Here is a 22,928-nt window from a genome sequence, read left to right as displayed (position 1 = left end):
AAATACAGCCTACATTTTAATGCTTCATAGGTTATAATCACTTCACACCGGGTTTCTTCATATACAGAAATTAATTTACTGCATTACACCTATTTCACTTTTTTACTTTCATTCTACAGTAGAAATATTAAATATGAAAACTAATTTGACAAAAAATTTGATGCAATAAACTAGTTGTCACTGGTTCATGAATGCTGTAATCTTTGCTTATCTTTCTGCCCATTTTCTCTCACATGATCTTTCGTAAACAGTAGGAAAGGAATATGGCAAGGTTTTCTAGAATAGTTCACTAACCATAGAGTCTTTCCAGATGTGCAGGTTGCTTTTTGTATTCTTCCTGTAGGTGATCTGCCTCTTCTAGAATACAGCGATATTCTGGTATCAGAAAGTTTGTATTTCCTTCATGAACCTGCAATTCCTTATTTAAAATAAAAAACAGAAGCACTTTAATGTTCAAAATTCAATCCAGTGTAACTTTAAAGTCTTTACAATTTTAGAAATCCCATGACAATAAAACAATGATTGTGAATCCACGAAATACATACTTACTTTTAAAGCATCAATTAATTGCACTTTCTTAGCCAAAAGCAACTGGTATTCCAGCTTTGGGTGGATTAGCTTTAAAGTGTGTTTGACTGATACTTCATTTATCTCTAGAAGAAGTCGATCCAGACACAATTAGGTAAGTCACTTTGATCAGAAACATTGTTACTGTTAACAAAAATACCCCTCCAAAATAATTCATTTTTTTCTTCTTTTTTTTTTTTACCATACGATATGTTGAGGTTAATTTTCCTTTTTGTAGCTTCTTTAGAGAGCACATCTTTTAGGATGGATATAGTAGAAATGTTGTCAGATTTAAAAACTCCTTCTCCTTTCCTATAAAATTAATATATTTTTAAAAGAACAGCTTTAGAAGAAAATATAGTAATTAGGTCCAGTGAATACATATTTTGTGACTAGGAGCTGGTTTTTAAAATTCATTTGATTTTAGATCTCTTTATATACATATCACATTATTAATATAAAGCATATTTAAGTGTGTAAACTTTTATTATTAAATTCAAGTTCTGAACATAATTGTGAAACTAAACAAGATGTTAGATATATGCCTCTTAAACATGACAATTACCTATAAGTTCTTCCTTAAAGCATCTTTCTTTACTTTCACTAACAAAATTTCCAACAACTAACCCCATATGTATATAAAATGCATTTATAATTGCTTATTTACATGATTTTCTTTGATGTAGTCACACAAATCACAACATGACTACATTCTTCATTCTCAAAAGAAAGCTGATATTAAACCTAAGAGTAATATCTTTCATTCTTCCATGCCCATCATTTATTGCCACTTATTATGCACAGAGGACTCTTCATCTTCTTTACAGAACCATTTCTTTGTTCTCTTACCTTTCTCAATCCATATATAGTTGACCCTTGAACACTGTGGGGGTTGAGGTGCTGAACCCCTGCACACTCAAAAATCCGCACAGAACTTTTGACTCCTCAAAAACTTAACTAGCTGACCAGAAGCCTTACCAATAATATAAACAGTCCATCAACACATATTTTGTATGTTATATGTATTATATACTGTATTCTTAAAGTAAAATAAGAAAAAAGAAAATGTTACTAAGAAAATCATTAGAGAAAATACATCTACCATACTGTACTGTATTTATATATATATGTTAAAAAAAAAATCCATGTGTAAGTGGTCCCATGCAGTTTAAACCTGTGTTGCTTGAGGGTCAACTGTAGTCTCACTGGCACTGGCCTCATCCCCATTTGTGGGACTTTCGAAGGAAGCATTTAGCAGCGTATTCCAACCTCATGGCTTTATACTGACACTCAATCCTGGGGCTTTTATTTGGAACTATTCAGAAAGAGAGGCTCTAGGATAGATGAAAAGATAGAAAACTGGATGGAATTGCTGGTAGCCACATGGCACTTATTTGAAAAGCCAAAAAAAAAAAAGACAAAAACAGAGCTGAGCAATGGAAAGAGACAGTTTTGATGATATCAGGTAAGCCAGGAATCCTGTTCTGCCTGAGGCAGATTACTACTAGACTTTTAAGTTATATGAGCTAATAAATTCTTTTTATTTGGTTAAGTCTTCTTGTATTTGGTTCCTTCTTATGATAATCAAGTTTCCTAATTAATACATATACCACCTTTCATGTATTAAATGCTGTCTTTTTATTTGGTTTTCACACACACACCAATAGTTTATATTTACTAGTTGTAGACAAATGCTAATTCTTTTTTCTAGAAAGGTGAATCCTACATACTATATTGATTTCAATTATGTTTTAAAAATCATGATATTTTCACTAGTATTTAATTTTAACTGACGATATTTAATTTTAAACACTTAACAGTACCTGGCACTGTAGAATGACTCACATGGTTTATCTTCTTTTAATCATCACAGCTCAACAAAGTGCTATTATTTCCGACCCCCAAAAAAGAAAACTGAAGCTCAGAGAGTTAAATAATCCAGGTAGGTCAAATAGTTGGTGAGTCACAGAGCCATGATTCAAACCTAAGTATGTCTGCCTCCAAAGCACATGCTTCTATACTTTCTCCACATAAATGTATTTTATTTAGGCACCCAAAAAACATTCATTGAGCAAAGCCATGTGGTAGGTACTTGGAGGAAACATACAAAGATAATTAAGAAATTGACTCTGCCCATGAAGAGCTTAAAGTCTAATTTGAAGAAACAAGTTTACATAAAAATTATTATATACTTCAAACAAATAACAATAAATACCTAAGACAGGTAAGAATAAAATACTATGGGAACACAAAAGAGAATCTCAAGGAAGGCTTCAAAATACAGCAACTGAGTTGAGCCTTGAAGGATAAGTAGAGTTTTGATTGTTAAGGAAAGAATATTTAAGGGCACAGAATGGGAAAATACAAAGGTATGCTATTATAATAATACAGAATATGCCAGGGGCATGTTGAATTGTCTGCTCTGATTAAAGTGTGAGGTTTACTGTGGTACTTCAGAACAGGAGTCATTATTACAGGTTTAGACACATATAAGATCCCTTGGAGGGCAAAGTAAAACCTCAACAGAACTGATGCAAAAACAAAACAAAACAAAACCAGCTATACTGCTGGATACTTCTTGGTCCCAAAAGGCTGTATTCTGAGGTCAAATTATGTGTTCACTCCTATTTCCAGAATTTAGCATGGTAAAGTCTCAGCTAGGAAGCAAGAAGTAGAATACCTCAATAATCTGCTTAGGGAGAGAATCCTAGACAGAGAGACAGGTATAAGCTCAAAGAGCAGATGTAGAGAAATCAGCCTTACCCAAGAAATAGGTCATTTCACATTCAAGAGACAGGAACAAAAGAGAAGGAAAATGTAGCCTCTACTATATTCAGAAACAGAAATTATAGAAGCCTATTGGAAATGAATGAGCAGTGACAGTTAAGGGGCAGGAGTGCAACTGGGAGCTTGTGAAAAGTGTAGAATATGACCTCTACCCTTAATATGATAGCTTCAAAACCCTGTACTCTCAAGTTCTGAGCCATATTCTATTTTTGCCTAAAGAAATTCAATGGAATTTTTACTGAAACTAGAGTAAATGAATCAATTTGGGGAAGTACTGCCATGTTTATGTCTTCATATTGATGACTACTGAATATATTACTCCATTTAATCAAGTCTTTTATGTCAATAAAATTTTAAAGTTTTCTTCATGTAAGTTCTGCATATTTCTAATAACATATTTCTGCAGATCTTATATGGATATTTTGTTATTGTTATTGCTACTCTGATAGGGTCTTTTCAAATCATTCAAATCATTTATTTTCTAACTGGTTATTGTTGGAAATAGGATTTAGAAGCTCTATTTACATAAAAACATTCCTGAACCAGTAATAAGTTTTATTTACCTGTAGGTACTTTCAAGTTGTGTATCCAGGAAGGTGTTCTGAAAATAAAATGTCACACATTCTCCTGCTGGAGGTTTCTCAGGGACTTCAGGCAGGCAAAAAACCACCCAGGAGTGAACTTCAGCAAAACTGAACTGGCCTGTTAAAGTCAGTGTATTCATGGGTCTGTAATTTAATAGTGGAGGTACACATTTGTGTGTAGGAATACATGGAGGTATTATATGTATATAACACATGAACAGAATTTTGCAATAGTAGTTAAACAAATATAAAAGTATCTATTAAATTTTCTTCAGATTAATATTAACCATAAGATAAATAAAATTTTCAATCTCATGGAAGAAAAGGAATGTTTACCTATATCTGTGCTTTAATATTCAATTAAGCCTCCAATCATAACTGTTTCCTGTATCAGCAAGTTACTTACTTTTCCAAGTCTCTATTTCTCATTTGTAAAATGGGGACATTACTACCTGTCTTGCTTGCTGTAAGGCTTAAATGACAATGCATAAGCATCTAGTACAACATACAGCAGAGGGAAAATATTCAGTAATTGTTCATTTCTTTCCCTTCTCCTTCATTTAAGCTCATGGTCTCTCATCTCAGGAAAGAAAGTGAAAAACTACCAACAGGAACATGCTTAAGTTGGACTGGAACTCAGAAATAACAGGGACTATCACAACCAATTGATTTGCCAATATTCCCTGAGGTGAAAGAGAAAGGAAATATAACCTTTGAGGTTAATATTATAATAAGATCCTGTCCACAGAGAACTCAAATGCTAAACAATATTTATTCACAACAGGTATTTGGGAGAGAGAACTGTCACTCTACTGAGATCAGAATGGTAATATATGAGAAAGATAGGAAAATCCAACTTAAATCAGCCTTTAAAAGAAGACAAATCTTATATTAAAAATATGAATCCACAGTGTTTAAATATTTAATTTTTAAAATGTACAAATAGCTACCAGATTTATACTATAAAATGAAAAGCAAGTTTATCTGTATCATGTAATATACTAAAAAATAAACTGCTCCCTCCTTTGTCCTACCTGTCATGATCAATAAAGTGAGTTCTTTGATGGAGTGAAAGGGGTTTGATAAGGTATTGGCGGACCTGACAGGTTTTGGGTTGAATCCTTGGAGTCACATATGCTTGAAGTGTGCCATACTGGCCTTCAATTGAACGAATCTGAGTAAACACAAAAGAAAAGAAAAGAAGAATAACCTAGCAACATAACATAAATGTTATCTTTAAAATGTTCAACACAAGTAAACAAGTAATTAGACCTTAATCTCTTCTGTAATATTCTGAAGGAAATAATGACATTTTATTAAACAATTACTTTTTACCACTAGAGTAAAGGAAAATTTAAAAAGCTTTGGCAGGCAAAAGCAAACTTAATCTATCTATAAAAGTTATCCCCACCACATATTTTTAGATGATCTGTCTACACTTAGTAGTGCTGTGCCATTCCAAAAAAAGTACATTCTTACATACTAACCCATCACATCTAAAACCACAAGTGTCTAATATAGTTCATTAGATTCACATCAAAAATGGTTAAAATTTAGACATTTTGTTGAGGTGGATAAGTGAGTTTTTTAAATAACTAAAACTTAAATGTAATACTTCATTTTCTCATAAATAAGGGTATTATAGCATATAGCTATTGACAGCTATAAGCTATAACAGCTATATAAGCTGTTGACAGCTACTGACAGCTTATATTGACATATAAGAATCTACTGACAGAAAAAAAAGTTTCTAAGAACTTAATTCTTGATTTTCTATGAAAATACAGAAGTATACACCATCTAATTATAACATATTTAGATTAGGAAATTCTTTTGAGTTATTTTAAATATACCTGGTTGAACCTCCTAAGGATTCAAAACACTTAACAGAAAATAAAAATTCATTACACTGTGAAGAATTAACTTTTCAGGAATTGGAAAGCTGTTCAGCTTCTCCCTCTTGCCCCCCGTCTCCGTTTCTCTCACTTCAAATTCATAGATGGACTGTAGTACTTCTTGTATTACAATGGTAGCTTCTCTAACCATAGCTATATTTTAACATAGCTCTAACCTGGCTATATTTTATTTTATTTTATTTTATTTTATTTTATTTTATTTTATTTTATTTTATTTTATTTTATTTTTAATGTTTATTTATTTTGAGAGAGAGGAAGAGCACGCATGCAAGTGAGAGGGGGCAGGGGAGAGGGAGAGAGAGAGAGAGAGAGAGAGAGAGAGAGAGAGAGAGACTCCCAAGCAGGCTCCACACTGTCAGCGCAGAGCCTGATGCGATGCTCGATCCCATGAACCATGAGATCATGACCTGAGCCAAAATCAAGAGTTGGATGCTCAACTGACTGAGCCACCCAGGTGACCTGCTAGCTGATATTTTAACTCACACTTTTCCTAGCATGTGAGGGGGGCAGAAATCAATGTTTTACCTAAATGGGAAAGAGAAATAAAAGTTTAAAGCAAGGTCTTTTGCAAATGTTACACTGCAAATATTGCTCTAAATGGAAAGAGAGGAAAAATAAAAAGATGAAAAATAAAAATACAGAAAAGAAATAAAAAATAGATCTGATACAGCTATATTTCAGGGTTTCTTTTTTAAAGGTAAGCTTACACTAGCACATAATTTTTTCCAGAATAAAAAGTCATAATGCTTTTTTTGATTATATAAAAATTCATTTTCATTATTAAAAATATAAGCAATACAGAAAAATTAGGATGAACATACAAGTCGCCTGAAATCCTACCACCCAGAAATGATCATGATTGCTATTTTGGTAGTCATACCTTCATACATTTCTCTATGCAGAAGTACAAAAACAAAATCATACATTTCTCTATGCAGAAGTACAAAAACAAAATCATAATTTCACATGAAGAAATTCTATTTATATCATAGACATCTTTCTTTTATTTCTAATAGTCACATTTTCCCCTTATCTTTGTCTTTCCTAATGCCATCACCTCCCTCCAACTCCTATCCCACCCATGCTTTCTCCTGTGGCATACGCTATCATACCAGACAGGTATGTTTCTTTTCATACCTTTATTCATATGTAAATAAAATGTATTTACATATATAGGGATTTTATCCACATCTTGTTTTTCATGGAATTCACTCCATGTTAACAGGAATAGATCAATGTCTTCTTTATTGCAGCTGTGTTATATTCCATGGAATGCATAAATAGCTAATTATTCAACCATTCAATTATTGAATGTTCACTTTGGTTCCACTCCTCTGCTTCTACAAGCAATACTGCAGTTAATTAAATACATATCTGTGTGTATAATACTGTGATTTTATTGCTTAAAATAGATTCCTCCAAGTGGGACTATTGCCTGTTTTTCCAAAGCAGCTATAACAATTTTTATTTCCTTCAGCTATGATTTAGAGTGTCTTTTTCTCATCCCTGCCACATGGTGATGTTGCTTTTTAAAATTTTTTGCCAGTCTGTTAGATAAGCAGAAAATGTTTTTTGTTATTTTAATTTGAATTTCCCTAACAGTAAGTTAGAACATTTTCTTTTAATATTTGCTAGCTATTTTGACTCCCTCTTGTGTGAACTGAGGCACAGAACATATTCTCTGCCTATTTTCCTTACTGAATAGTTGTTTTTATAACAAGTTAGAGGTAGTAGTAGTCTTTGTGTTTTACTGATATTCACCCATTACCTAAAAGATAACTAAATTTCCTTCTTTTGAAAAATAATTAGGTACCTAATACATCCATATTTATTTTTTATATAGGGCATTAAGATAAGAATCCACTTAATTTTCTTCCAGATATATACCAGTTGTGTTGACACCAATTTTCAAATAGAAATAGTAATTTAACAGAATTTTTCCCTACATAAAAATGTCATGCATTAGGCGCACCTGGGTGGCTCAGTTGGTTAAACGTCCAACTCTTGATTTCAGCTCAGGTCATGGTCTCATGGTTGTGAGATCAAGGTCTGCATTGGGCTCTACAGTGGGTGTGAAGCCTGCTTAATGTTTTCTCTCTCCCTCTTCCTCTGCCCCTCCCCCACCTGCACTCTTTCTCTCAAAAAAAAAAAAAAACTCATCCATTAAATTTCCATAAATGTATGTTAAGCTCTAGTTCTATACAATTTTATTGCACTCCCTATTTATTTAGGCCTTTTAAATACCCTGCATTATTTTTATTACAGTAGTTTCATAGTATGTTTTACCATATAAGTTTCACCTTTTTCTTCTTTTTCAGTAGTTTTCTTGCATCTATCATTGCATCCAACTTAAAAAAAAAGAACATAGCTTTTTAATCTATTTAGGCCTACTTCCCAATTTATTGGCACAGTCTTGTTCAGTGGATATGTAATTTGAAATGTTTAATCAGGTTACATAAAATATGTTTAAGTATAGTCCTTTAGAAATAAATTTATTCCAGTTTTCAATTTTTCTTTCAAAATACACAAAAGGGGACTTATGCAGACTAAAATAAATTGTTTAGGGAAAAAAACCTACACTTAACTGGAACTTCCTACTAGATGTGAAAAAGTTATTGTATAACATCTCTCTTGAAAAACACAGACTGAATCTCTGAACATCAACAACACTTCTCCAAAACAACCATTCCTTAATTTTTTAGATCATAAATATATCAAAAATAATTTTTAAAAACTCACACAAATTAATTAACTAAATTAGATTTGTGTGCTACAATCAGTATTTAATTATGAAAGAGATTATATTACTAAATTGCTGAAGAAAATACTAAAAGATTTTCTTTAGAAAGATGGTAATGCATGACATTATTGGAACACAATCAGAAAAATCCAAATGGTAGGAAAATATAGGACAAATGCTCAAATACTTCAATAACCAAATTACCTTGTCTGGACCATGACTGGATCAAACAAACTGTAAAAAAAAAAAACTCAGTGAAATCTAAATACTAAATATTTGATGAAACTAAGAAATTATGAATTTTTCTTAGGTGTTATAATAGTATTGTGGTTATGTTTTAAAAAATAGTTCTTATCTTTTGGACATATGTACTGAAATATTTACAACTGAAATTTTTAAAAATCTTGTATTTGCTTCAGAATATTTTGAGATAGACAGTGATAGTATAAACAAGAATGTCATGAGTTGATGACTACTGAAGCTGAAGTCATTACTTTTCCGTACGTTTGAAACTTTCCAGAATAGAAAATTCGAAAAAAAAAATTCCACTAAGAAGAAATTCAGGATTGGTAATTTTAGAGAAGGTGATTGGTTGTGTGCCAATAGCAGAGATAATGGTTTGGGCTGAGTTAAAACCAGCTGGTCATCCAACAGTCATTACTTATTTCAGGGAGAAAACAATACAAAGAAGTGATATGATACATTGCAAGATATACCTAGGGGGAAAAACGTTCAAACTTTCAATTAAAGGTAATGTCAAACATTTTTACCTTGAGTTCCAGCCTTGTGGTATTTGCCTGGCACCGATAAGTGGCGAGAAGAAAGTTGTCATTTGACTAGGAAAAATTCAAAGTTAAGGCAAAGGATAAACTCACATTTTTATAATAATAAAAACATCATCAATAATAATAATGGTTATCATTTATAAAGCAGATATCATGTGGGTGACACTGTGCTAAGTGCTTTTTTCTTATTCCTGCAAACAACCCTATGCAAACTTTTACTAAATAAGTTTTTACAGATGGAGAAACTGTAGCATTCGGGTTAGGAAAATTTCCCAAAAGCTCATAAGTAAAGAAATCAGAATCCAAATGAATACTTTTAAGACACAAGCTCATGCTCTTTCCATCCTGAGTTTCTACAATAACATTTTTTTAATGTTTATTTTGAGGGAGAAAGCGAAGGGGGAGGGGAAGAGGGAGAGGAGAGAGAGAATCCCAAGCAGGCTCCACACTGTCAGTGCAGAGCCCAACACAGAGCTTGAACTCATAACCATGAGATCATGACTTGAGCCAAAATCAAGAGTAGGTCGCTCAAATGACTAAGTCACCCAGGTGCCACTCCAATACTTTAAAATATTAATTTTTCTAAAAATTTAACTGACAGCACAAGCTTCTAATGTTTATACTATTAAAAGACAAAACATGAATGTCTTTGATTATCCCAAATAGTTATAGAGGACTAAGAAATATCATATCTCTGTATTTCCAGCAAATAGCACAGTGCCTGAGATGATACTATAAGCATTCAATACATGTTTGTTGAATTAAATCAGACAGGTTACTTCAAATATGATAACTTCCGGAAACTGAATATTAAACTACTAAAAACAGAGAAATGTATCTGGGTTATGAATTGCAAAACCAGACAAAGCAACATGAAATACTTAGTATGCAATTTTCATATACTACTATTTCCCTATTTTTAATAAGTAAATGAAGAAAAAGGATGCTAATATCAAAAAGAAAATTTGAACGTTTTAATTTAAAATCATTTAAATTTAGTAAACAGAATATCAATCAACCTGAAAATAAATATACTTTCGTGTGGTTAAAAACAAATGTTATATACCTAAGTATTTATGAATAAGATGATAAAGATTAAAATACATGAAATGTCTGGGATTAGGTTTGGGATAGGAGACAAAGGAGAGCATAAAACAAGACTGGCCGTATGTTGAAGTGAACAATGAGTATACTGAGGTTATTATACTATTCTCTCTACTTGTGTATATACTTGAAATCTCCATATTAAGGCTTTTTTTTTTTAAAGCCATCCTTCTAGAAAATGGGTTTTAAATTAGTATAAAATACTCATTTCAAAGAATCCTGCAATGATGTAAATAGGATGATCTTTCACAGTAATTTAGGAATTAAGATTTTAAGATTAACTTGATTTTTTGAATGAAAATAAAAATGTAGGCTTTAATCTTTTATGTTTTATTCTCAAACAGGGATGACAAACCACACATATTGTGTAATACAACTGTGATAAAATCTCTTTTTTTTTAAATGTTTATTCAGTTTTGAGAGAGAGACACACACACAGCACAAGTGGGGGAGGGGCAGAGAGAGAAGACGACACAGAATCCCAAGCAGGCTCCAGGCTCTGAGCTGCCAGCACAGAGCCCGACGCGGGGCTCAAACTCACAAGCTGTGAGATCATGACCTGAGCTGAAGTCAGACGCTCAACCGACTGAGCCACCCAAGCGCCCCTGATAAAATCCCTTATTCTCAAACAGGGATGACAAACCATACACACTACATAATACAACTATGAAAAATCTCTCTTAAAAGAAAAGCTTTACTATAAAATTATATTAAAAACTATTCCCTAATATAGCTATCAACTTTGTTCTTCATCTACTCTTTTTATTCTTCCCTTCAAAAAAAATTTTTTTTAATGTTTATTTATTTTTGAAGGAGAGAGAGAGACAGAGTGTGAGTGGGGGAGGGGCAGAGAGAGAGGGAGACACAGAATCCGAAGCAGGCTCTGGGACGCGAGGCTCAAATTCACAAACTGCAAGATCATGACCTGAGTCACAGTCAGAGGCTCAACTGACTGAGCCACCCAGGCACCCCTATTCCTCCCTTTTTTATATGTATTATGACTTGCCAACTCTAATCATCATCTCCTGCTCTGGCTTGCCTTCTCCAGAACAACCGTTCCAGACCTTATTTTCCCTAACTTCTCTCCAGGAGCCACACTTAGTTCTGGGACTGCTAGTGTGTGCTAGTACTGAACAGAAAGAAGTGATATATTAAGCATATCCAAAAGCTCTGATACAATCTCATCCAAGATACTTTACACATGGTAAGTACCCACCAAATGTCTGCTAAATAAAGGTTAAGCAAGATTCAACAAGCCCAGAAATGGTGAAAAAGAACAAGCAGAAGGAACAGACCATGTTCAAATGTAGGAATGTGTGAAACTATATAGCATTTTCAAGAAATTTTAAGAACTTCAGTTTGGCAGCAATAATGTGCATGGGAGGGAAGGTAGCAGCTGGTAAGAGATCAGCTAGAGATGTAATCAAGAGCTGAATCATGGAAAGCTGTTATGCCACAATGAGGAATCTGACTTATATGCAGCAGGAAATAAGGAATCTTTAAAGGTTTTGAAAAAAGAAATGACATGGTGATATTTACATTTTAGGAAGACCTCTCTGGTGGCGGTGTACGGCAGAGCCTGGAGGTGAGAGGCAATACTGGAGATAGAAAAACTGATAGATGAGTAGTTCAAACAAACATGGTAAGGGCCTGAAAAGTTAACAGAAGTGGAAATGAAGCAGAGTAGAGACATAGGAGCCAAGGACATAGACTGGCAAAAAATAGTGACTAACTGGATTTAACAGATCAGAGAAAGGAAGGAATCTAGGACAACACCCAGTTTTCTGGATTATCTGAAAATAGGGGAAATGAGCTGAAACAGATTTTGAGGGAAAGGTTATGAAAAACAGATTGAAGAAACATTAAACCTTAGTAGCATTTATTAGGCTTTATTCAAAATGGTATAATAGAAATGAAAAAGTGTCTGAAAAATTCTTGATACTTTTTACTCACCTCAGAATCACAGCTGCTAAAGCTGACAACAGCAGAATTTTTATCCACATCAAGTAAATCTATTGGAACATCACTCTACAGTCAATATTAAAAAAAAAAAAATGGTTCAGATGGAAAGCTAAAAAATTTACAAAACATTATTTTCTCTTAGGGTTCTCTTTAGTTCTAGTTCATGTTCATCTTTAAATTTGAGCATATGAATTCTCTTAATTTACATTTGATAATGTACTTCTAGAAAATAAATGCAATAAAAAATAAATGTTATATCACAATGTTTATTTTTTTCTAATTTGGACTATTAGAGATCATAAACGATCATCTCTCACCACCCCCTTAAAAGTATAATCTTTCTACCTATTTTTGTCAATGCTAAAAATGTTACCAGAGTCTAAAAATAATAATATGGCCATTCTGATTCTATCAGTTCATTTTTATTAATTTATTTTTTACCTGCATCACAAAAATGAGATAATTTTTGGTCTCCTCTAGAGAGGTAGTTCCTAGGGCACTGTTGTTGCACTCAGTTCTATCTAAATGGTGCTCCTAGAGTTGTGTAATGCAGCCCTTATGCTAGCATTACCTACGACAGATTTCAGCCTTTAAATTTTAATTAATAATCTGATCTCTCCCCCACATCTTTTTAAACCTTATCTTCTTTCTCCACTTTATTCTCTTCTCATCTTCTTATGGGTTTTCCATCTTTTGCTTGTTTTCCATTCATCCTACTACCATCCTTTCCCACTCCCTGAATATCTTACAATTTAAAGAAAAACTGATTAAATATATTATTGAATGGAGTTGTGTATTATTACCCCTATATTTCACCTTTTGGGAATATCTACTTTGTCTACGGACCTACCCAGAAACTGGTGGTTAATGAGCAAGCTGTACTGTAAGCTACCATTTTAGAATTGAGAGCTTAAAAAAAAGGTTCTAATAAGGGCATTAAATACTGCAGTTTTCTAAATCGCATCTCTTAAAATTCTCTTAAGATCGCCAAAGAACAAAACCCTTACTGTTCTTTTTGATGCTTCTTAAAACTTAAGTCCATCAATCTTTCGTTTAATACTTACAGGATAAATAAAAAGTAAAAATATAACTTAGATAATCTATGAGCAAACTGATTATCTAATAGAAGATTAGATAAACCTTTAAAATTACTATCTAAGCTAAATGCAATTTAAAAGAAAAACACTTAAAATTACTGTCTAAAATTAAGTGTTCAATAATAGTTAGTGCATACGGCTGGTCTGCAAAATAGATCCAATCACAAAACAAAGAAATTAGACACTGGCTTACCTGTATTAAGACATTATCTATTGCTGTCTGCACCTCTAAGATGAGGCTGTAGCTAGCATCATCTTTATTTAATGTAAACTTGTCATTTACACTAAATGAAGGTACTGCTGATTTTGCTTTGCTTGATTGGGAAGACTGTTGATATTTCTCTCTTTCCTGTAGTACCTTATACTGCAGATGTTCCAGCTCACTCCTAGAGAAAATATATACAACTGTCACCTATAAGTATAAACATTTGAAGTCCTTAGAATGATTACAAGAATTTGAGACATTTACTTGTGCAAAACGGATTTTTATTAGTTGAACTAGAACTATGACACTAATACAAAGTTTTGTTTCTATGACTAACCAAACAATTCCACATTATTTATCTCTAATCTAAAAATTAAAACTCAGTCCCATACCAGCAATATTAATAAAGAGTTGTAACTATCAAGGCAAGCTGAAAATAATCAGTTCTAACACACAAATCTAGTTATAGTTAATCAGAAGAGAAACTAATTGTACTGGAGCAGAGAAATATGTTAGACTTAATTTGAAGAAACAAAATGTGTAAAACCCATAAATATGTGCCTTTCAGTAAAAATTAGGTGAAACAGACAAAATAAGAAGGAGGCTGTGGAGTACTAACATTTTGGGGACCATAAGATGATCATGAGCCAGTGGTACAGCTGAGTTTCTTCTATCGAGTGTTTAAAAGGATTCTGCTTACCTTCAACTGTACAGACATTGCTTCATTGCTTAGAGTCACTTCAGTTAAAGGGAAACAACATATGCAAATGTAGCAACTAGTAACTGAGAAACAACAACATGAGGCTTAGCCAGCCCCAATTTAGGGGAAAAAATCTGGGTAAGAGCTTGGAAGGGATTTGTGCGATAAACAAAACAAAGGAAAAGATTCATTCGTACAAGAAATATTTACTTAGAGCCTCATATGTACCTATGTTGCAGGTGCTGAATGAACAAAACAGACATAAGCTTCTCATGAGCTTACATTCCACTGGAATCAGGAGGGACAGACTCGGTTATAAATGTAAGGTATACTGATGATGTGAGAGAATAGCCATTAATTCTACTTGGTTTCCTTATTGCATGAACGTTGGAGCTTGAAGTCCAGGTGGCTTTGCTAAACTGGCTTGTGGTAAACCTGTGGTGTGGCTTTAGTGAACTAGTACTTGTGGCATTTTGCTGCCTTAAAAACTTAAGTAGCCCTCAACTACCACCAAAAATAAAAATAGATCAGCCCTCACTACCCCCAAGAGGTTGGTAAGGGTTGAAGTAGGGAGAGCAGTCATTAGAAGTTTCAGCAACTCCCACTTCTTCACTGTATGAAGCAAATTTACTTGAGTCTGGGGTCTCTTTTCATAGGATTTGTCAAATTGAACAAGCCACAAAAGCAATCCCTGTGTCTAAAAGAGTCAACATTACTCATTTCCAGTAAGAAAACTGATAAGCCAATGTTACAGATACATAAGGGTCCACAAGAGCAGTAAACAGTACAATTAAGAAGGAATACAGTTGTCTGTGTTGGTCTCTTTCTAATGTCTGTGAAAAAACAAAACACTACAACTATCTATAAACAAATTAAAAATGTAATTTTTGATCTAGGAAAAAGTCAGTATAGAAAAAAGTAATAATATGTATATAAATAATATAAAAAGTATATTTATAACTTTAAAATACTAATTAGCACTTACTGCAAATTTTCTCAAACTGATAAATTTAATTTAAAAAGGTGATAAAATAATTAATTGTATAATTCCTTCCAATAAAATATAAGAACTACACACTTCATGAAATTAAAAAAAAGCAAACAAAAAAATCCAAAATTACCTTAAGTTAGAAATTTTATTTTGCATCTCCTGATTAATTTTTACTTCTTCTCCTGGTCCACTTTCCTTATGCATAGGCTCTGTTGTCAGACCTGTAACCCAGCCTGCAGAGATGAATTAAATTGTGCACCATTAAGTGCTGCTAGTATTAAAAGAAACCCCAATATACATGCCCCTTTGTTCACCAACATCAACCTCATTTAGTCCTAGGACTTATTCTCCTTCAAAAAACAAGACAAAACAACAAAATATATCAAGCTGGAAAATACTGAAGCCATAAAGAAACTATATAATAAACATTTGTGATACTATTTTTATTTTGTGTAAACTACTGTAATACTATGATTAAAGAAATCTTTCACTTCTCAATTTATAGTTTTAGTTTTCAAGTATGGAATAAGTCAACACAATTCTAGCAAGTTCAAATATACCTGATGAATTAGAACTGTCCTTCAAAAATCATGTTTATGGAAAGTTAAACTCTTGCATTGGCTATTTTAAGAATGTAAAAGAATCACTAACTCAAAAGCAAGGGAATTTTTATAAGAAATATAGACAGTAACAAAACATAAACTAAAATTCAGTAAATACTTCTTTTTAAACCAAAGAATATCATTTAATTTTCAAAGACTAAGTAGAGTATGCTAAGTACTCCATTATTCACATATTACCTCTTTTATAAACCAATATACCCACTCCTTCCCTCCTTAGTTTTTAACCATAAACGTTTTAATGCTGTAGGTAAGACTGATTTACTAATAACACTTTTTTTTAAAAAGTTATCATCAAAAATAATTTATTAAGGGACGCCTGGGTGGCTCAGTCAGGTAAGTGTCTGACTCTTGATTTCAGCTCAGGTCATGATCTCAGGATTGTGAGATTGAGCCCTGTGTTGGGCCCTGGGCTGAGCATGGAGCTTGCTTGAGATTCTCTCTCCCTCTCTCTCTCTCTGCTCCTCCCCCACTCATGCTTGCTTGCTCTCATGCTCTCTCTCTCTCAAAATTAACATTAAATAATAACATTAAAAAATTTATTAAATGTATATTTTTTCTTAATGATTCTTTCTTTACCTATTACCATTTCCCTTACCTGAATACGTGGATACCACAATTTCATCATAGCCTTCTTTCCCTACACAACCACCTTGGATAGATGTGACACTTTCAGACAACATCTAAAATAAATTTAAGATCAAGTACTTCATTAATAGCTAAAAAGTTCACAGACATATTAAAATAAGCCATAAAACCTATTTTCCTCCCTCCAGACATTCAACATACATTTATTGAATACTTATCATTGGAAACACTGAGATTGGAGAGGCAAAAATCCTGCACAAATGGCAGAAAATTCCAGTGCTTTTAAATTTGGGGGAAAGAAGACTGAAAATGACTCATATATGTGTGTGTAGCACTCAGCCACAGTAGCCACATAATGAGCAAAAATCATTTATTTATATAAAGAGGTTTTTTTAAAAAAATTACATAAGCAAAACTCCCAATATGTTTAGTCTATCATCTGAATTCTACATACCACCTCTCATGTGTTTTTTCCAAATAGTTTTTGGAAATGAACAAAGAATAAAGTTTTTTAGATGAATAAAGGAGATGATAGCCTCTATGAAACCTTTAGGGAATTTTTATTCCCATATTATCTGTGTAATACCTTTATCTATACATCAAAACATCTGTATTTGCTGATCTACAGTTAAAGCTGGGACTGAGGGGAAGCACTAGTAGTGAAATCAGACAAAGAAAACTTGATACTGGTTGTGGTTTTTGTTGTTGTTGTTTTTAATATAGCCTCAATCCATCCTGCATAAGGCAGGATGGGAAACCCTGGACTAGAGAACACCACTTCATGAAAACGAAAGATTCATTTTACAGCAGACTGATTCTCCATGTAACTCCGTACCTTGGCATAAACAAGCTTAACTACATTAAAATCCGTGAACTAAAATTACTCATATTTAGTAATTCTTCTCATTTGGTAAAGTCTTGGGTGGTTAGAAGTGAAATTGCGACTTTTCTCTCTGCTCAAGGATATTTTGATATTGTTCTAACAACATGAGTTTATTCCTAAAACATTATTACTTTAAAACAACAGTCTTGTTTGTTACCCAAACATATAAATGTTACTCCTGTAATCCACTATGTATTGTAGAAACTAAGGCAAAATAATTAAAGTTCAGGTATACAGTATTTAGAAACCAAATGAAGAAGCAATTTATTATTTATCTGGAAGGCAATAGTCTATTATTCAAACATAAGGGCAGTCTAGAGAAGATTTTGATAACATCAAAGCAGCAATATTCTAAGCCAAACACAAGATTTTAATATATTTAATTTAATAAAACCCAAAACATCACAATCATCTCTATAATTATTTGATGAATATAAGCATATATAGTCTTTTTAAATGAACTGACCTGATCAAATCGTAGAACAGGCTCATTTGTATTGTCAAAACTATACACTTGTACCACTCCATCATCTCTCCCAACAAGTAAATCTTTAACCCCATCACCCACAATGTCAAAGCTGTCAACACACAAAATACCTTTAAAAAAGAGGATAGAGGTGACAAGTTATTAATAAAACTAATATTAGGGCCAAGTACAGACAAAGTAAGGCTGAAAACATGTATATACTGAATCAGAATGGGAAAACAAATAACAGAAAACTTGAAGCATAATCAGGTATCCCCTTTTCTGCCCACATTCAGCCATTTCCAAGACTTTAAATATAATCTAAATGGAAATGGCTCATAAGTTTTTATCTCTAGCTCTGGCCTCTCCCCAGAGCTCCAGACTTCTACATCCAAGATCCTATACAGCATCTTCTTTGAGACGTCCATTTGCATCTCAAACGTCCTATGCCCCAAAGAAAATTCTTCATTCCCCTTTAGCGCACCCCATCAATGGTCCTTCCCCAAACTCTCCTCATCTCAGTAAGGTATCACCCAGTTGTTCAGGCCAAAAATCTAGACTACATCTCTGATTCCTGTCTTTTTTCTCACTGCCCAGACCAAATCCCTTAGCAAATCTTAACAGCTCTATCTCCAAAATATATACTGAAATTGAGTCCTTCCCATTTCCAACTACCATTAGCCTAGCTCAGGCCACTTATCTGTAGTCTAGACTAAAATAAATTATAACAACTATAACAATGACTTCCTAACTGATCGCCACACTTTCAATTTTGAGCTGCTTCCCCCAGATCCATTCTCCCTGGTATGTTTTTTGTTTTGTTTTGTTAGATTAGATCATATCATACTCCCACTTAAAATTCTCCAAAGACTTCCCACTGCACATAGATAAAAATTCAATCCTTTTCCAAGGTCCACAAGGACCTACATGATTTGGCCCTATGCTAAGTCTCTGTCTTGTCTTGTCATGCTAATGCATTTAGCCACACTGACCTTCCCTTTGCTCCTCAAATGAATCAAGTTTACTTATGCCTCAAGTCTTCAGCCCTGATTTTTTCCTCTTTCTGGAGCACAATTTTCCCCCCAATTTTTACATTACTAACTCCTTTTCTTATGAATCAGATCTCGGCTCAAATTTCACCTTTTATAAGACACCTTCCATTACCACCCAGTCTAAATTTAGTTTTCTTCCTTCCACCTATCACTAATGCATCACTGTCTGATATTTTTTTCAGATGACTTAGATGAAGTTATCTATTTATTCATTTGTTTATTCTCTGTCTCCCCTAACAAGTATTTGTTGAAGGAATAAATGAATACATGAATAGAATTACTATACCTATAAATAGCCATCTTACTACTTTCTAAGTCAGATATAAATTTCCTCAGAAAGGTATAAATCCTTTAGAAAACCGGAATATTCCCTGACTCACTATACTTCTTCCTTGCTTAATATCAAATATTCCTAAATTCCAATTAATTTCCTACACCAAACAGTGAATAATGGATTTGATACTATGGATGGACATTAGCCCACAAAAGCCTACCTATCCTAAATTACTATTAACATTTCTTAATTAAAAAATGATGCCAAAGTATGACAGACCTGCTAAATAAACAAAGAGTAAATAAATCTGAGGTGGCTCTGTAAATTGTTAAGCTTACCAAATACTGTGAATAAATAAAACAGAATGAACTATATAAAATTTAGGATATTTAATAATGAATGACATTTCAGAATCTAAACTACATCAAAAACATACCTCCCAGCTTTTTCTCATTTCGAATTTCCCACTTGTGTATCGGTTTGGAGGTAGTGATCTGAATAAGCCCAAGTTTTCCATCTGATGTTCCAAACAAAAGGTCTTCTCCAGAGTTACCTAGTTTATAATTAAAGTTAACATGTTAGGGGCACCTGGGTGGCTCAGTCGATTAAGTGTCCGACTTCAGCTCAGGTCATGATCTCATGGTTGGTGGGTTCGAGCCCTGCGTCAGACTCTGTGCCGACAGCTCAGAGCCTGGAGCTTGCTTCAGATTTTGTGTCTCTCTCTCACTCTGTCCCTACCCCACTCATGCTCTGTTTCTGTCTCAAAAATAAATAAACATAAAAAAAAATTTTTTTTAAGTCAACATGTTATACTTATCTCATGACTCATAAGATCTCCTTAAAACTGAAAAAATTTTCATATACATGGACTTTAATGTAAAAATATCATTTAAAAAATATAAAAAGACAGAAAACTTAATTTTGGAGGATGGTTATATAGTCACAGAATTTTATAAACTAAGAGATAATACCCTTCCTCATCATCTAATTTTAAGATGAGGACACTGAAAATTAAAGTTCAACAATTCATTATTGTTAGTTACTGGCAAGTTATCAGACTACTGTCTCAATTCCAGTTCATTAACATATAGTTACATTATTAAAAACTTAACATACAGTTAAATGATTAACTATACTTAATATATAGTTAAATGATTAAAAACCTGAAATATCTAGACTTAAATAACATAACACACTTCCTTATTTTATTGTGATTACCGCCATTTCCATTGTGTAGTGCTAAAACAGTAGGTGGGCCAGGAACTTCAGTTTCATACATCACATCAGATCCCTGAAGAAGAACAAGTATTTTAAAACTGAAACAGAACATAAATTTAGTAGACATACTCCTTGATAACATCAGTATTCATATAAAGAAAAACTCTAGAATAAAACTGCTGAAAAAAGTTAGACTGTGATTATTAACTTGCATTTCTTTAGCAATTTTGTATATGTTAGCTCATTTTAAAATATATAATATTTAAAGATCACGAAGAAATATTTAAAATACTCAACACTTAGAAAAGTTTTCAGTTTAAATACTTTGTTTGCCCAAAAACTTGACACTGGTAAATTTTCCTATCAAAGCTTTCCAGGAATAAGTTGTTTGTTCTGTTTTCTTTAACTCAGAGCACAAATATTTAAACAGACCCAAAGTTACTTCCTAAGAAAAAGACAAGCCCAGGGGCTCAATTTTGCTTCCTGAAAAATGTGAATGAAGTTTGCCACCCTAGTCCCGGAGTGGTAGCAGACATGTGTCACCTAAGGCAGAAAATGGCCCCTACCTAACCCTCAACCTGATTCTCATCGTCAACCTTAAGAGGTCGTCCAGGTTCTCAGGATGGTAACTGACACAAGAAGGTTATGCAGATTTTTTTTTCAACAGGACTTCTCACTCTTTAATGTGCCATTACACTTTTTGATACTCCAAGAAGGTAGGTGGTGAGTATCACCAGAACAGCAATATCCAACATCTAGGGTGTTATCTCTTAGGGTAGCACATTGAATGTATTGTTTCATTTAGTTGGATAATACCAGCAGGTGGGTTCTCAGTGTTTTCATTGTACAGAAGAAGAGACTGAAGTTGGGAGCAGTTAACTTGACATAGTCACATGGCCAATAAGTATTTGGGTACTTCCAAAACCTATTCCAGTGAGAGGCAGAATGACTGTTATTTAGATAAGAAAATAAGTTACGTCCATTTATTTGTCTTTTTTAAAATTTTGCCACTTCTTATGTTTTCATTTAGTACACAGTATTTTGTGAAGCTATCAAAGAATAGAGTACTTATAAGTATCTACACTTACATGGAAAAAACAACTATGATAAATCATTCAACGAAAAAAGGTGAAATTATAGTAAATATGTAATGACCTTTTTGTTAAATTAAATATATATATAGAATATATAAAAGTCATGTGCTTTATCTTTTATTTATAATTACATTTGAAATTTCATATATATCAACTATATAAACACAAAATCCACAAGAAAAGGCTACTTCTGGGGCAATGGATAATGAGCAGTAAAGGGGAGGAAGGACGTATGAAGGGCAGAGCAAAGGCTTCAAGCTGTAACTTCCCACAAATCCTTACTGAATTCTTTATTTTTACAGCAAGTGCATGGATCTCTTCTAGTTAAACAAAGCAGAATCCTAGAATAAGCTGGAACAATTTCTAACTGAATTCTAGCCAGCTCCTGTTTAAAAGCCTTATTCAAACAATTCATATTTGGGAGTACAGGCTATGGAAGAAATTAATTATTCATCTCTCTAGAATGAATCTTGAACATTACTTTATCTTCCCTTGGCAGGGGGGTGGGGGGGGGGCAGGGAGAACCTCATAGAACCATTGGATTTTTCCTTCTATAAAAGGACTAATACCAAGAAATGGCCATCTGACTATGAAATTCCAAAGAATGAGATAGCCTGTGATGGCACAGAATAAACAGCAAGATTTTTTATTCAACTGCACTATCATTAGCCCAAGTTTCTGATCCAAATAATCCACCTGTTCTATGTTATTTGCATTAAACTTTATTTTATGGATCCTGGTGTTTGTATGTATGTGTATTTTATTGAAAGTCACTTTTGAAGAGACATAGGTGTAACTATTATACTAATAACAATACCTTATGCATCATGGTTTTTAATAGAAATATAAGGACAATAAAATGATTTTTCCCTCTATCATTCATTTATTCATCCAACAAGTATTTACTGAGTGCTTATTTTGTTGCACATACTGTCATAAATATGGAATAAACTCAAATGATACATCCTTTGATCTCAACTATTCCTTCTTTGTTAAAGCCTAACATCCGCTCCCCAACCCAATTTCCTCCATTTATTTGATTTTGGCAGGGAGGGAAGGGTAATAGAGGAAGAAAGCGAAAAAAAAAAAGCTGCGAAGGGTTCTATAGCAAATGCACTCCATTCAAACTGGACTAACTCAGAAATTATGTACGGGATTGGGAGGAAGCATCCTTTTTCCCATGTATGCCTAAAACTCACCAAAGATCTTAATACATTTGGCTCAAGTTAAAAAAAAAATAGCATACCAATTAAAAGGCATTTTTTCCAGATATAATTTTAAGTAAGACATTTAAA

The 22,928-nt window shown here is 33.2% G+C and overlaps 1 protein-coding gene and 1 long non-coding RNA gene across 4 annotated transcripts in view; one reads left to right on the top strand and one right to left on the bottom strand.

Moving 5' to 3' along the window:
* BBS7 (Bardet-Biedl syndrome 7) overlaps positions 1-22,928 on the bottom strand; it is a 36,710-nt gene that overhangs the window by 3,042 nt on the left and 10,740 nt on the right. For 2 of the 3 annotated variants that reach the window (XM_045055916.1, XM_003985033.6), the window contains 13 exons: positions 20,540-20,612; positions 19,758-19,874; positions 17,996-18,126; positions 16,657-16,741; positions 15,569-15,671; positions 13,736-13,928; positions 12,437-12,511; positions 9,365-9,430; positions 4,973-5,112; positions 3,918-4,082; positions 770-879; positions 550-653; positions 295-418 (listed from right to left, as the gene is read on the bottom strand). In XM_045055916.1, coding sequence (XP_044911851.1) covers positions 295-418; positions 550-653; positions 770-879; positions 3,918-4,082; positions 4,973-5,112; positions 9,365-9,430; positions 12,437-12,511; positions 13,736-13,928; positions 15,569-15,671; positions 16,657-16,741; positions 17,996-18,126; positions 19,758-19,874; positions 20,540-20,612 — 1,486 coding nt within the window. The remainder of the gene's footprint in view (positions 1-294; positions 419-549; positions 654-769; positions 880-3,917; positions 4,083-4,972; positions 5,113-9,364; positions 9,431-12,436; positions 12,512-13,735; positions 13,929-15,568; positions 15,672-16,656; positions 16,742-17,995; positions 18,127-19,757; positions 19,875-20,539; positions 20,613-22,928) is intronic. The other variant, XM_006930881.5, reaches the window with a different exon arrangement.
* Positions 415-22,903, top strand: LOC109498994. Its single transcript, XR_006596806.1, has 4 exons — positions 415-682; positions 2,441-2,509; positions 11,532-14,768; positions 17,370-22,903. It is a non-coding gene; the product is annotated as an uncharacterized LOC109498994 (long non-coding RNA).

The sequence above is a fragment of the Felis catus genome, chromosome B1 (genome assembly GCF_018350175.1).
Source record: "Felis catus isolate Fca126 chromosome B1, F.catus_Fca126_mat1.0, whole genome shotgun sequence".
NCBI lineage: Eukaryota > Metazoa > Chordata > Mammalia > Carnivora > Felidae > Felis > Felis catus.
The sequence above is the reverse complement of the archived record's forward strand: the minus strand, read 5'-3'. Positions and strand labels throughout refer to the sequence as shown.